The 13,403-nt window shown below is 33.1% G+C and overlaps 7 protein-coding genes across 7 annotated transcripts; 3 read left to right on the top strand and 4 right to left on the bottom strand.

Moving 5' to 3' along the window:
• Positions 1–9: 9 nt before the first annotated feature.
• cubi_03214 (uncharacterized protein) lies at positions 10–1,740 on the bottom strand (the record flags this gene model as incomplete). Its single annotated transcript, XM_029020227.1, has 1 exon — positions 10–1,740. One exon carries the CDS (start codon positions 1,738–1,740, stop codon positions 10–12), a length of 1,731 nt encoding a protein of 576 aa, XP_028876234.1.
• A 205-nt stretch (positions 1,741–1,945) lies between these two features.
• Positions 1,946–3,520, top strand: cubi_03213 (uncharacterized protein; the record flags this gene model as incomplete). The annotated part of the gene is made up of 1 exon (XM_029020226.1): positions 1,946–3,520. One exon carries the CDS (start codon positions 1,946–1,948, stop codon positions 3,518–3,520), a length of 1,575 nt encoding a protein of 524 aa, XP_028876233.1.
• A 249-nt stretch (positions 3,521–3,769) lies between these two features.
• On the bottom strand, positions 3,770–6,454 carry cubi_03212 (WD40 repeat-containing protein; the record flags this gene model as incomplete). The annotated part of the gene is made up of 1 exon (XM_029020225.1): positions 3,770–6,454. One exon carries the CDS (start codon positions 6,452–6,454, stop codon positions 3,770–3,772), a length of 2,685 nt encoding a protein of 894 aa, XP_028876232.1.
• Positions 6,455–6,832: 378 nt separating this feature from the next.
• On the top strand, positions 6,833–8,718 carry cubi_03211 (uncharacterized protein; the record flags this gene model as incomplete). Its single annotated transcript, XM_029020224.1, has 3 exons — positions 6,833–7,292; positions 7,376–7,536; positions 7,585–8,718. The coding sequence occupies 3 exons, from the start codon at positions 6,833–6,835 to the stop codon at positions 8,716–8,718; spliced, it is 1,755 nt and encodes a 584-aa protein (XP_028876231.1).
• An 89-nt stretch (positions 8,719–8,807) lies between these two features.
• Positions 8,808–9,605, bottom strand: cubi_03210 (uncharacterized protein; the record flags this gene model as incomplete). Its single annotated transcript, XM_029020223.1, has 1 exon — positions 8,808–9,605. One exon carries the CDS (start codon positions 9,603–9,605, stop codon positions 8,808–8,810), a length of 798 nt encoding a protein of 265 aa, XP_028876230.1.
• Positions 9,606–9,977: 372 nt separating this feature from the next.
• Positions 9,978–11,147, top strand: cubi_03209 (uncharacterized protein; the record flags this gene model as incomplete). Its single annotated transcript, XM_029020222.1, has 1 exon — positions 9,978–11,147. One exon carries the CDS (start codon positions 9,978–9,980, stop codon positions 11,145–11,147), a length of 1,170 nt encoding a protein of 389 aa, XP_028876229.1.
• Positions 11,148–11,204: 57 nt separating this feature from the next.
• On the bottom strand, positions 11,205–13,184 carry cubi_03208 (uncharacterized protein; the record flags this gene model as incomplete). The annotated part of the gene is made up of 1 exon (XM_029020221.1): positions 11,205–13,184. The coding sequence occupies one exon, from the start codon at positions 13,182–13,184 to the stop codon at positions 11,205–11,207; it is 1,980 nt and encodes a 659-aa protein (XP_028876228.1).
• Positions 13,185–13,403: the final 219 nt, after the last annotated feature.

The following is a 13,403-nucleotide window of genomic DNA, read 5'->3' as shown; positions in this document are numbered from 1 at the left end:
TAGTATGTTTTAACTGGTTATTTCTTTATTAAAAGCATTATATAGAATAGGAAGTCTGATTTTTATCATATTAATTTCTTCAAGAATTTGGTAGAATTGAGGAATCTTAGATTTGTAATCAAACACAAATTCACAGATCCAGACCAAAAATAAATGAAGAATTGAAACAACTTCTGCAGTGGGATTAGATTTTCTAAATTCCTCATCTGAAATATTATCAGAAGAAATAGAGACAATAGAAGTAATAATGAAGTTAATAATTTGAATATTTACGGTAAAAAGATCAATCTTTAAGAAGTAAAGCCTTTTTAGAGCCAGAGTTTCATTGCCTATTATGCTTTCATGTAATGTTTCAGTGATTTGGGAGTAATCAATTATATTTTGTTGAAGTTTAAGTCCATTGTGAAAAGCTACAGCAACAACTCTATAGAACAAGTTTGAGAAAATGCTGTTTACATATTGTGGTAAAGAATTTCCATATTCTGGGAAATTTCCAAAAATACTGTTTTCTTTATCAAAGTTAAGTTTGTCTTTGACATCACTAAACCAATAATTGCTTTGTGAGATAAAATCAGGTAGTTCATCAAAAGGTATATAATGTTTCCTTACAGATAAAAACATATCAACAGCAGGAGATGATTCTTCTAAGTTATTGCACAAGGTTTTTAAAAACAGGAATCCAGCAAATTGAAGCTGCAGAGAAAAAATGAAGTTTTTTGATTCTATTAGTCCTCTGTAATTTGATGTATACCAATTCGGAAAGTCAGGAGAAAAAATATCCATTAAACTTTCAAAAATAGTGCCTTGAGAACTAACTATTTCCTTATTAAGCGAATCAAGAAAAATTGGTAATAGGTCTGTATTTGACAGAACCAGAGCGAGTCTCTCAAAAATCCTCAAAACTAAAATTCTTGTTTCTTTTATCTTATCAGTTTCTTTCCCATGCATTTTCTGCATCGTTTTAGACGATAAAATTGTTTGGAATATAGGAGAATATGTGCTTATTATGGTTCTAATGCAGATGTTAAAGTTTTCTGTCTGTTTAAAGTCTGCTTCATAGATAAATGTTAAATCATCAATGTATTTAAAGATCAATTCCAGCAAATCCAAAGAATCGGTTATTAAATCTACAGCCGATTCTTCCAGGCTGGATTTATTTTTGTAATTTTCAGCATTCTCGGTAACTTTTAAATTGTCTTTTTGACTATTTTCAAAGCCTCTAATAAGTTCATCTCTGATTCCATTACCCACATATTCAGCTTGTAAAAAACTAATGCTACTTAGCAATTTTTGGAAATCTGTAGAGCCTGAATCAATACCATAGAAAGTTTTACTTAACATCCAACATAGGTATTTTATTGGACATAAATCAGTATTTTCATTTAATGGAGTAAATAACAAATATACAGAATTAGGAACTGTAGTTATAACACTAGAAATCATTTGAAATGCTAATTTAAAATGTTCAATACAGCCACCACACATTTCTAATTTTAAATATATGTTAAAAAGACTCCAATTTCTTACAAGATTATCATTTATTGTGACTGCATCTAAAGAAATAATCGATTCTGAGTATATTTTAACAAGCTGAATAAGTAGTTCTTCAGTTTTGTCATCATCCAAATGAATAGATGCCTCCTGATCAAAATCTAGGAGAATTTTCTGAATATGAAACCTATCGGACAATATAGTGTCATGACCACATCCCTTTTCTTTTATATTAAGCCTTTCAAACATATTAAATTTTTTTTTGTTTATTTTATATTAAATAATCATTGAAGCTGGGATTTCCCGCCAAAACAATACCAGTACCAATTAATGTTTGATTCCAACCAAATCAAAAAATTGATCAGTTTGAATAAGATTGGATAATTCAAGTGAACCAAAAATGTACAAATCATGTCTTTGTCCGTAGACTAGGATCTTAATTTTGAGTAGACTCATGAGTGGAAATTTGGTTGAAGACGTATTGAAAGATTTACAAATTCAAATTAATGAGGATGCCGAGAAACTGTTAGAACCCTATAGAGAAGACTACGATGAATATTCAGTCAAGTTTTTAAAGCTTTTGCTTTCGGTGGATTTATCAAAAATTATAAAGAGGGGCAGTCTACCTTTGGAGATACATTCAATGCACAAAGTTAACATAAAGGGAGTTCATTTGTTGCAACTATTAGAGGCCGAAGATGTTTCTAAGGCCAAGTATAAGAATCGTTTTTATTTTAACTCAGATTTAGCTAAGATGAACGGGATCTCAATTACTCCTCCCTCGAAAAATAGGATGATGAAACTCATTTTTACAGATGGAACGAACGTATGCTCAGCAATGGAATTCAGATACTTACCTGAATTAGACGAGTTTATAAAATTTTGGTGCCAATATAGAGGAGATATTGAAAATAATGCTCCTTCAGATACCAAGGACAATAGTGCCCATATATTGGTTTTTTTGTCAGGTGAACCTGAAATCAAGAGAGGCGTAATACTTTTATTACCTGGGATGCTTACTTTTATCATGCATAAAGATGCTGAAAAAAAACTTAATTACCAAGTAAAAGATTACAATGAAAATATAGGAGGAAAACCTATAGGTGGTTCCAGCTCATCTATTTTATCCGCGAAACCTAGCAGAAAACAAATAAAGGCTTCTCAGGAGAACTTAGATATTAGATCTTATTCTAATTTTGTGATATCAAATACTAATTCAAAGGAAAAAAAGGATGATCAGGCATCTAAAGAGAATTATGAAATTATTTCGGACCAAAAAATACAGAAATTTAATTCGGATTTCTTTTTTAGCAGCTCCTTAAAAGAAGATGAACTTTTATTACAGAAGTTAGAAATAAAAGATGAGTGTTTTGACCAACCTGCTGACTCTAACTCTGATTCTTCCTCTGTTGTTGAGGTTATTTCTAAGTATATTGAAGATAAAGATAACGAAATTTTAGATAACGGTACAGTCAGTGGTTTACAAGACTTTGACTATTTTGATAGCTTTGATAACTACGCTGATGTTGAGATTAGGGAGGATTTAGAGTGTCAGGATGAAAATTATGGGGATTTAAATAGCATTTATTCTAAAGTGAATTATAATAGTGATTTTAATGCAACAAAACCTCTACCAGCCTTACAAGCTCATTCAGAATTTGTGGATGATCTAGATCTTCCACAAAATGAGTTGGTTATTTGGGTTGAAGCTGCTGTACTTAACTCCAAAAGGAGTCAAGATAATGACGAGATATTCCTTGAACTCGGAATACATTACCCCGCTCCTCTACCTAAGCCTTGGAATGAATTACTATTGAGGGATGTATGTTTAACCAGAAAAGTAGCTGAAAAAATACTGTCTATAGAAAACGTTGAAAAATCTTCTGAAGAACTAAATCCAAACTTGAGTATGGATGATCTATTATTATATGTTCGTTTTATACAAGGAAACATGTGTTTAAACGTATCTTTTGATTCAAACAATAAAGATCTTATAAGAGCAAATTTGATAGGATTTGTTCCTACTTAATTAAAGTATCCAAAGCTACAACATATTCTTTAAGCAAACTTTTAAAAGAATTTTAAAGTGTTTGTTTGAACTCAATAATACGTTTTTGGATCTCAATGTATTCCCTATCTCTAAATAATTGTTCTTACAATAATAGGTGAGTAACCCTCATAGGAATTTAATGCTATTAAGACAAAAGTCTGAGTAAACAGGTATTATTGTTGATCAAACTTTAGAAATTAAAAACAAACTAATTCTTAGAAATAGTTACTAATTAGGAATATTCATGAAAAATCGGATTTGTCCATTTCTGTTTACAGCAATAAATATTTGAGCATTCTTCTCATTTATATAGGTTCCGAATGAAGGGTAGTTTAGTGAATTTTTATGGTTCATTTTAAAGAATTTAATGATCTTTTTGGAGAAAGAAGGAGGAGCAAGTATTGCAGAGGTTAGAGAGGAATCAAATGCTTTGAAGGAGTCTACACAATGTTGTGTGGGACCTCTTCTAATGTTTATCCTGTCATACCTTAAAGATATTTGGTTGTTAATGGCGGAAGAGTGAAGATTGGAGCCGTTTGGATTACTTTTATTGTGATGAATTCCAAAAATTGATCTTCCAAAATCCTGTTGAAGATCCCACAGGCAAATGTACCCATTCTCTGAACCAGAAACAATGAATTTTTCATCATTAGAAATTTGAGCAGAAAGAAGAGTTTCTTCATTTATGTGTCCCTTAAATTTGACAAATGTTGACAGATCACTCAAATTAAATAGCCTTACCCTGCTGTCATTAGTTGTTACCAAGACACTTTTATTATCTCTTTTCCAAGAAATGCCGCTAACCTTTCTGCCTTTTGAAGACTTTCCTCTTCTGTTTCTACAATCTACATCACATCTATATTTAAGTGTTCTGGCGTCATAAAATGCAACTCCGCCATCCCTAAATCCACAGGCCAGGTATTTGCCATTTGGTGAAATAGATAAAGACGTGAGTAAATCTTGCACTCTAATAGTTTCAACAATTTTGGTAAGAAATTTATTAGAGGAATCCTCACTCGGAATAAGCCTCAAAATCTGAACAGAGGCGTCAAGTGAACCAATAAATATAATGTTTTTTTGGATAGGATGGAAAGAAACAGAGGTTGGCCAATCTGAGCAACTTATAACTGCATTTGGTTCAGCAAAACCTGCTTCCCATAGCTTTACTGTTCTGTCCATACTACTCGAAAGAAACCTGTGGCTTCTTTCATCATTTTCCCAGTGCAAAGATATGATTGCATTTGAATGAGCTTGCACATTCAAATCTTCAGTTTCATTAAAAAATGGTTCTATTTGTGAGGCTGATGACAATAACATGCTATAATTCCTTAAATCCTCTTCTTTAAACTTCCATTGCCGAATAATGCCGTCTTGGCTTCCCAAAATCAACCACTCTCCATCCATACTCATTGATAATTTTAGAATTTGAGGTGTTAGAGATAAATATATTTCCCTTATTAACCATATCGACCCAACATCATTTTCCCGAGCTTTTCTTGTCTTATTGTTAATCTGGTACTTTGTGGATATTTTCATAGGAAGAGTGCGTTGCCTCAAACTTCTTCTGGCTTCCTGAGCTCCATTTGAGATAGTAGCTTGAGATATATCCGAATTCTCGCCTTTGAAAGTTTTACAGTGGGTCTTTTCCGCCTGATTAATGATATTTCCCAAACTTGTAACCAAATTTGAATTAAAAGAAGAGCTTGGAAGATAACCACCTCTTCTGAAAACTCCTCCACCCTTAAAAATGTTTCTAAATGTGCTTGAACCTGATGTAGCAGAACTTTCCTTAAAGTTTTCTCCTCTAAAAACCGCTAAATATGAGTGAAGCTTGGAATTTCCTGAGCTATTTGAAAGCCACTTCCTGAATTTCGTTGAAGATGAAGAGGCCTCAACGCTCTCTTCTGTAACTCTTTCCAGTACTATCTCTTGCTCAACTGAAGGTACATGCATCATTCCTCCTTCAATATTGTAGCTGCTTTCAGACCCTGGCCTTCTTTTCACATATATAATATCTCTTTCATCATTATCCGCTTCATCATTTATAGTTATAGATTCAATTTTACCAATTTCAATTTCTTTGCTAACAAATTCTGATTCTTTAATTAAATTATTTTCAGCAAGTGAGATTTGATCATTATCCTCACATTCATTATTGCATTCTTCATCCCCTCCTTTAGCCTCACTCTCACCTTCAAACTTAGCTTCGTCCATATGCTTTTCCAGGTGCTCCTCATCATTTGGGTCTTTTGCTGTCTCGTTTACTTCCACCTCTTCGTCCTCTAATAAAGGTTCTTCTGGCCAAACCATATCATTATATCTAAAAATTATTGAATTATCGTCGCTTTCCCAGTCCTCGACCGAAGAAATAATTCCACTTCCATCAAACCCATAATCAAAGGTTGTATAATCATCCATGGATTCCAACTCAGATTCGGCTGAGTTTCCGTTAGCATCCATAAAAAGTTCCATTTCATTGATTTTATCAATACCTTTTGTTTCAGAGTTCTCATTTAAATTATCGTAGGTCTCTTCAGCTTGGGTCTCTGGGAACTTTTTTTCACAATTGTAAATGCTTTGGTTCTCTCTAATAGAATCGTCTTCCAAGAGACAATGACTTTTTAAACCTTCATTTTGGTGAAGTTCAGTGCTTAAATTACCTTCATTATTCTCTGAGATAGACGAATCCATCATAGAAAAATTATCATTGTTAAACACTTTATTCAGAATTGATTCTATCTCTAAGATAGACCCATATAGATTTTGATTTGGGTAACTAAATACTTTCAACTCTTGATCATTTTCGTTTGTAACACTATTTTGAAGAACTGATGAAAAAATGACCTTCTCTCCTATCAGTCGGTCAATCTCAGGTAAAGAAAAAATCCCAGATAACTCAATGTCATTATTCATTTTTAGTAGGAAATACCTGTATTTTTCTATATTAATTCTTCTTTTTGAGCATTTTCTTTCAAATTCCAAAGTATTCAACTTCTCCTAAGAATTATTTGGATCACTAATGGGGCTCATGCAGTAAAATCTTTCTATGCAACCTTATCCCACTTTTCACGCAATATTTTATCCTTCCTGTTTTTTTCAATTCTTTTTTCTTCACTTTGATACCTTTTTTAATTCTGTTTTGGGGTATCATGAAAATATTTTTTGGCGGGTAATTTGGTAATATTATAAAAAAAAAAGCATGCAATAAAGTATTTTTTTTTTTAAAAATGATAGTACATGAAGAATAAATGAATTAGGCTGAGCAAATAGTATGCACTTTCTAATTCTGAGATGCATCTTTTAATATTATTACTGTTTACTTTAAGTTTTAAATACGGATTAACACAACAAAATGTGGCTCAAGAAAGGCACGATTATTCGGGATCAGCAAGTCCAGCTGAAATGTATGGACCTCAAAGGTTGAAATCTGATTATAAACCTCTTCCTTGGAAAGATAAGTTTCCCAGATACGATGCAAATGTTACTGAGATTCTTGAACTTCATAAACTGACGGAAAAAGAACCCGAATTTGAGCCAATATTAACTAGAAAACAAGAAAAAGGCGTAGATAATAGGGTCCCTAAGTTAATTAGACCTGTTCAAGTCAGATGCCCAAAAGGGTGGACTCCTTGGGGACCACTTTGTATTGCTGAAGTATCTCTGGGACCAAGAACTGAATGTTTTGGGGATATGGGAAGATTTGTTAGTTCTGCATCAGGTACTCTCCCTAAACAATCGTCTTTATATCCAGGTAAGATAACAAAATAAGTTTTCTAAACCTATCATAATTGATCTATTTGGTTTTATATTATGCTCCTTAACTTTTTTATTTAGGAATTTGCCAGGAAAAGAGAGAAATTGGTCCATCTTTGGCGTGCCCTGCTGGAATGAAACTAAGACTTAAATACGAGTCAGAAACTAATTCAAATACTGGAGAGGTGACCCCAGACATCGTTTCTTGGGCATGTGAAGGATACCGTGTTATTCCATTTTCTGTAAGTTTATAAAAATATTGATAAAAATTCACTTGAAATCCATTTGAGGAATTGGATGGAGGAATATGTCCTGCAGGATTTGTAAATTCAATTGAAGGTTGTAAAGCATTTCAGGTTGTTCCACCAATAGCAATTTGTCCAGATAATTCTCAGCCTTCATATATTGGTTCAAATTTTGCTTTTAATCAAAGAACAAATATGGTCTGCGATATTGTTAAATACTCAAAAGGCAGAATTTGGTGTCCAAAAGGTTTCAATGTCATTTTTCCTCCTGAAGCATTGGAAAAGTACGATTTTGGAGAAGAAATTCCTGAGGAAGAAACATATAAAATTATTTCAGGAACTTATGATGAGAATGATCAGGTATCAGATGAAATAGTTGAAGATATATTTACAACTTTAAATGAGTTTTCCGAATTAAATGATAACCAAGAGTTCCCAATCAATTTTAATGATACCCGGAAAAGAGGACCTGACACTATTTCAAACAATCTATTTACTTCTTCTTCTCATTATATCAAGAAAAGTCAAGCAAATATCCAAGTGGCTCAAATGAGAGGTATGGGAATCGATATGGACAATAATATGGAGTTTGAAGGTTCTGAACCAGAAAGTAACTCAAAGAATTGTATTAAAGAGAAAGGAATTTGTGGTGATTCAAAAGGATTACAAAAAGATGAAGATAACAACTTAGAGAACAAAAGGAAGTGGGATAGCATTAACAACAGTAATAATATAATGTTAAGAAGACTCCAGGAAATGGCTATGGGTGGAAGTTTGGAAACCCAAATATTCGAGCCTGGTTTAGAAAAAGAATTGGAGTATGGACCTTTAAGTGGTGTATATATGGGGAATTATGGTAATGTATTTGGTAAACAAACAGAAGAGGAAATACTTATTTCTGCAAATCTTGGACAACTTATGGGTAGTGGTCAAGTTACAACTGCTCCACTTCTCCAAATGGCTGAGAAAAAGCCAGTGATGCCGAAAGAGCCAACTTGTTCTCTTGTTGTAGCGGTGCATTCTACAAATTGTACTCCCTTACAATGCAAATCACCTTTTTTGAAAGAGATCAATCATGTTCTAAGAGACTGGGCAGTCTTTGTTCTACAGGCTGACCCTGATTCTGGTTCTAACTTAATACCTAACGGAAAAGATCTACCATTTACTAATGCCGGTTAATGATAAATCAACAATCCAAAATTAAATAGAAATCAAAAGAACTTTTGAGATGATAAAAGTTAACAAATTTTTACTATACACTGTTTATATCAAATTCCATCCAAATCCCAATACCCAGGTGGGGATTTAATTGGAGGATGATTGAACCTATGCCTTCCTGAATTCTGAAGAAGGCTTTGTTTAAGGTGCTTACACATAGATTGGCTTTTCGAAGCTCTAGTATTATTAATTGCTTTGTAAAACTTCGAACACTCAGTGCACTCAAAGGCTTGAAGATTATTTCTTTGTTCTTTCTTACCAATGTTTTTTCCAACCTCTCTATATTTAATAGTTTTTTTCTTCTCTTCTAACGGCTCGTGGTTATTGTTCTCGTCTTCAAGCTGAATATGCCTTACCCTACAGTTTTGTGAATTTGCAGTGGGAGATATTTGTTCATTTAGAATACTTCTTGATGCAGATACCGAATTCCTATCAGTAGCAATGCTTGTTTTTCTGTCAGCAATATTTGGAATCTCAAGTATATCTTTTGCTCTCTTAATTTTACTTGAATTACTGCAGCTTCTTTCTACTACTTGGTGTACTGGGTTTGTAGGAAAAGAAATGATCTGGCCAGAATCATTGTCTACAATATAATAGCCTTTCATTCTTGCAATATTTGGAGTATTTGAAACCGAATTTCTTTCAATGTTCTCACTACTCCTAACTTCCATTCGCAGTGTCCTATTTTCCATTCTTAGTCTTTCTATCTCGCGAAGTAGAGACTCCTTCTCATTCATCCATTGTATTTGAGCAGTTTCTAGCAACTTTAGAGAAACATTTAGATGAGAAGAAATTTTTTCCAGTGGGAGATTTGAAGGATACTGATGATCGTCAATAATTTGATCCATTTTTTTTCTTTATGAAAACCGGTATTCTCCTGTTCCTACTGTATTATTCGGTCTCTTGAAAATTACCAGCATGTGCTTGTTCTTCTGGTACTCGCTTAAAGTATGTATTATCGCTTAATAACGGTGCTCACACAATTAAATATAAAACATATATAATCCTGAGTTGTTTATAAAAACAGATGATCTTTTTTTATATCTCTAAGATAATTTGATTAATTTTTATACCCACCTTTTTCAAATAATTTCTGTTACCTTAACTGTAAATTAGATCAAATAAATGGCGCTCGAATGTTGGCGCCTTTTTTTGCTTGCAATTTTAAGAGAATAGTAAAAGTAAATTATGAGTATCAGTGGTATCGAACAGATTGATTTATGACTAAAAAAAAAAGAGAATCTAAAGAAAAACTTGCTGAAGAGAGAAAAGTTGTGGGGGCAGAGATTTATAATACTGATGAACATTTTTCTCAGAATAGTCAGTTTCACTCAAATGAAATAGAAAAATTGGATGAGAATATTTTGTTCCCACCGACAAATGTTCTTGAGATACGAAACATCTTTCAGAAACTAGAAGATGAAGAAAGGGGGAGAATGGTAAATGAATATGTTGATTTGAGTCAAATTCCAGCAAACTTGATGAGAAAACTTTCATTTTTTAAACCTACAGATGAAGTACAAGTAAATAGGGATGGTGATTTCTCAGATTCTGAAAGCGATGAGCCCGAAGAAAGTGCTCAACTTGGGTTAGATTTTGAAAATTTGGAATTTGCAGATGACTTTGAAGAAGCAAATCAAAACTTGAAGGTGAATCAGAATCCAACTCACTTCTTTAGTTTGGCATTTAATCACCACTCTTGCAATCTAATTAAAGAATTCAGAGCTTTGAAAAAAACAGTAGGTAATTCAACGGAATATGGGGAGATTAAACCGAGCTATTTCATTGAGGAGAAAAAACTACACATCACTTTGGGATTAGTTCAAGCAGAAACACCTCAAGAACTTGCTCTTTGTGAAAACGCATTATTGAAGTTAACGGAAACTCGGGAATTTCAAGACTTTGCAGATGAAGCATCTCCCGAAAAGGGGTTCCCAGTGGAGCTACATGGATTAGGTTATTTTGGATCTCCAAATAATTCTAGAGTAGTATATGCAAAAATATCAGAGAATCATAAAGTAGCTATAATTAAACGACTTTGGTTTAAACTTTGCGAGATCCTTATAAGATCGGGGGTTAAAGTAACTACATCTGATATTAGCCCTGAAGCTAGTAACAAAAATCAAAGTATAACAGAAACGGTCATACAAGAATATAATCCACATGTAACTTTCATCAATACGAAGTACGGCTCTAAAGGGGAGAAACAGAGATTAACATTTAATTCAAGTAAGCTAGTTAGATCATACTCAAAAAAAAGTTTTGGTCCTGGATATATCTCTGAAATCCAACTTAATGAATTATCTGGATTAAAAGAAATAGGAGTCAGTAGTAATGAGGAACAGGTATATAAAACTATTTCCTTTGTTAAAATTAACGGTAATGAATAGGGATTTATAAGTGATATATATATTTTATAAATTTTTGAGCTTAAATTTTAAATATGGTCAGGATTCTCTCTTATATGAGCTACTCTTAATGCTTTTCCTTGGCAACTCAACAGAAGTTCTCCTTTTGCTTGTAAATCTCTCAGCTTTATTATCTTCTGGTTTCTGTGTGTTATCTCTATTTAATCCACTACCATTATTATAGTTTGAGTTTGAGTCGATTGGAAATTCCTGCTCTTCGTTATCTAAATTTTTTAGAGTTCTTTTTCTATTATTTGAACGTCTAGGATGTGAATCTGGAGACTCCTGAACAAAACTTTCTTGTTCATCCTTAAAAGACCCATTTATTTGGACTCCAGAAAGTTTTTTGCTGATAATATTTTCTGTGTTAGATGTTATACTTGGAGTATTAGATTCACCCATCATACCCATCTCCGAAGGAGTTCTAAGCAATCCTTTAGTATTGCTTGAGCCATTTTGGCTAGAATTTATGTTCTGGTCTTCGGAATTATTAGAAATTGGAGCTAATCCATGTTGGAGAGCTTCTCTGAGTTCTTCAAATTTCTTAAAAAGAAACCCAACAGGTTCTGTGTCCTGATCATTATGATTTGCTGAAGAAAAACTAACTTTTGAGTTCTTTTCACGCTTCTTATTTGAAGCACCAAATTCAATTGTACAATGTTTAACTGGATGAATGTCATAATTTCCTTGAATGATTACGGGTTCACAAACTTTTTCTCTAAAAATGAACATTGCAGTATTCACAATTTGGAGATTTTCATCTAAACAATTCCTATTATCGGTTTCTGAGATCATCTTGAAAGTACAATGTTGAAAAAGACGATTATTGATTAATTCAATAACTTTTTGAATTTTAGAATGGATGGTTAGGCAATTTGTTGTTTCTTCAATAACATAGCTATCGGATTCAGGTATATCTTTAAATACCTGAATCAACTCACTTTTTATAGTATCAATAGAACGTGGAGAGCCAATCAGTGGAAAAGATAAAAAGAGCTCTACTTCATTCAAGCTCGAAAAATCTTTTTGTAAAATGGTCTTCGCAGAAGATTCCACTGACTCCAAAAGAGGAACGTTTTTTGGAGAAAATACTGTCAGCATTCCCTCTGCAATAATTCTTTTCCCAGAAGGATCAGGAATAGCTGTTAAAACACTCCCATAGCATTGGAACAATCCAGTACTTAGCGCCACCCAAAATTCGAGAGCATCTTCTTCTTCCTGAAACTCTAATAATGCCATGTTCATATGGCTCTTTACTATAGCTCCACAAGGCTGATATAAATTATTTAAATAGTAATCCTTATTTTCTGTCGTAAACAAGTTCGTGAAGTTTTTTATGCCTAATTCCATAACTGAGAAGCATCGCTGAGACGGAGACTTCAAATTTAGTCTGAGGTTTTCATTATTCCTTTCTTTCATCTTTAAGTTACATTCTGGCTTTTTAGCAAAAGATAAAATAATTTCTTTCAAGTCTTGTGGGCGTAAAAATGAGGGAATCCCTAATAGAATGAGTTTCCTGCAACCCTTGTACCATGGGTTATCTCTAGGATGAACTGTCTTCAGTAAGCGATATTCAGAAACTTGAAAAGAAGCAGGCAAAGTTAAGTTTACCCCAAAATCGAAAAAGTTGGGAAATTTATTTTCCAATAAATTATATCTCATCAATCTTACCAAAAATGGAGGCCCTATGGAGTGAGCTTTAAGAGGTTTAACACTCCTAAAATCCTTATTCGCTTTTGTATGCTTCCCATTTTCTTCTAATTGCACGGAGTCTTCTTCATCAAATTCATGAATGCCACAAAATCTGAGTAACTCGGTCATCTGAGATTTTAAGTCTTCAGATATATCAATCTTCAATTCATTACCATGTTTTCCTCCTCTAGAGTTAGGTATAATCTCGAATAAATCATCATATGAAACAGGAGAAATTACATCAGTATCTAACCTTTCTGTTTTTGGAATCTCACCTACAATTTCTAATTCCACTGTTCCATTTTTTCTTTGAGACCCCAAGTACATGGTTTCGTACTAGATATGATCAAATCCTGCCTCTTTCTCCCTCACTTTCCAAGCTTACCACTTTTATTCTCACATATATATCCTGTTATTGAATTTATTATTAATGGTTATATGAACCACTGTTTGGTTATGTGGATATAAGGAACAGTTATTCTATGTCTTCTAAGGATAGTATCTCTTTTCCGAGAAGTACAAATAGTATTCAAAATTTTCCTTAAA

This window comes from Cryptosporidium ubiquitum (assembly GCF_001865345.1).
Source record: "Cryptosporidium ubiquitum isolate 39726 chromosome Unknown contig_6, whole genome shotgun sequence".
Taxonomy (NCBI): domain Eukaryota; phylum Apicomplexa; class Conoidasida; order Eucoccidiorida; family Cryptosporidiidae; genus Cryptosporidium; species Cryptosporidium ubiquitum.
The sequence above is the reverse complement of the archived record's forward strand: the minus strand, read 5'-3'. Positions and strand labels throughout refer to the sequence as shown.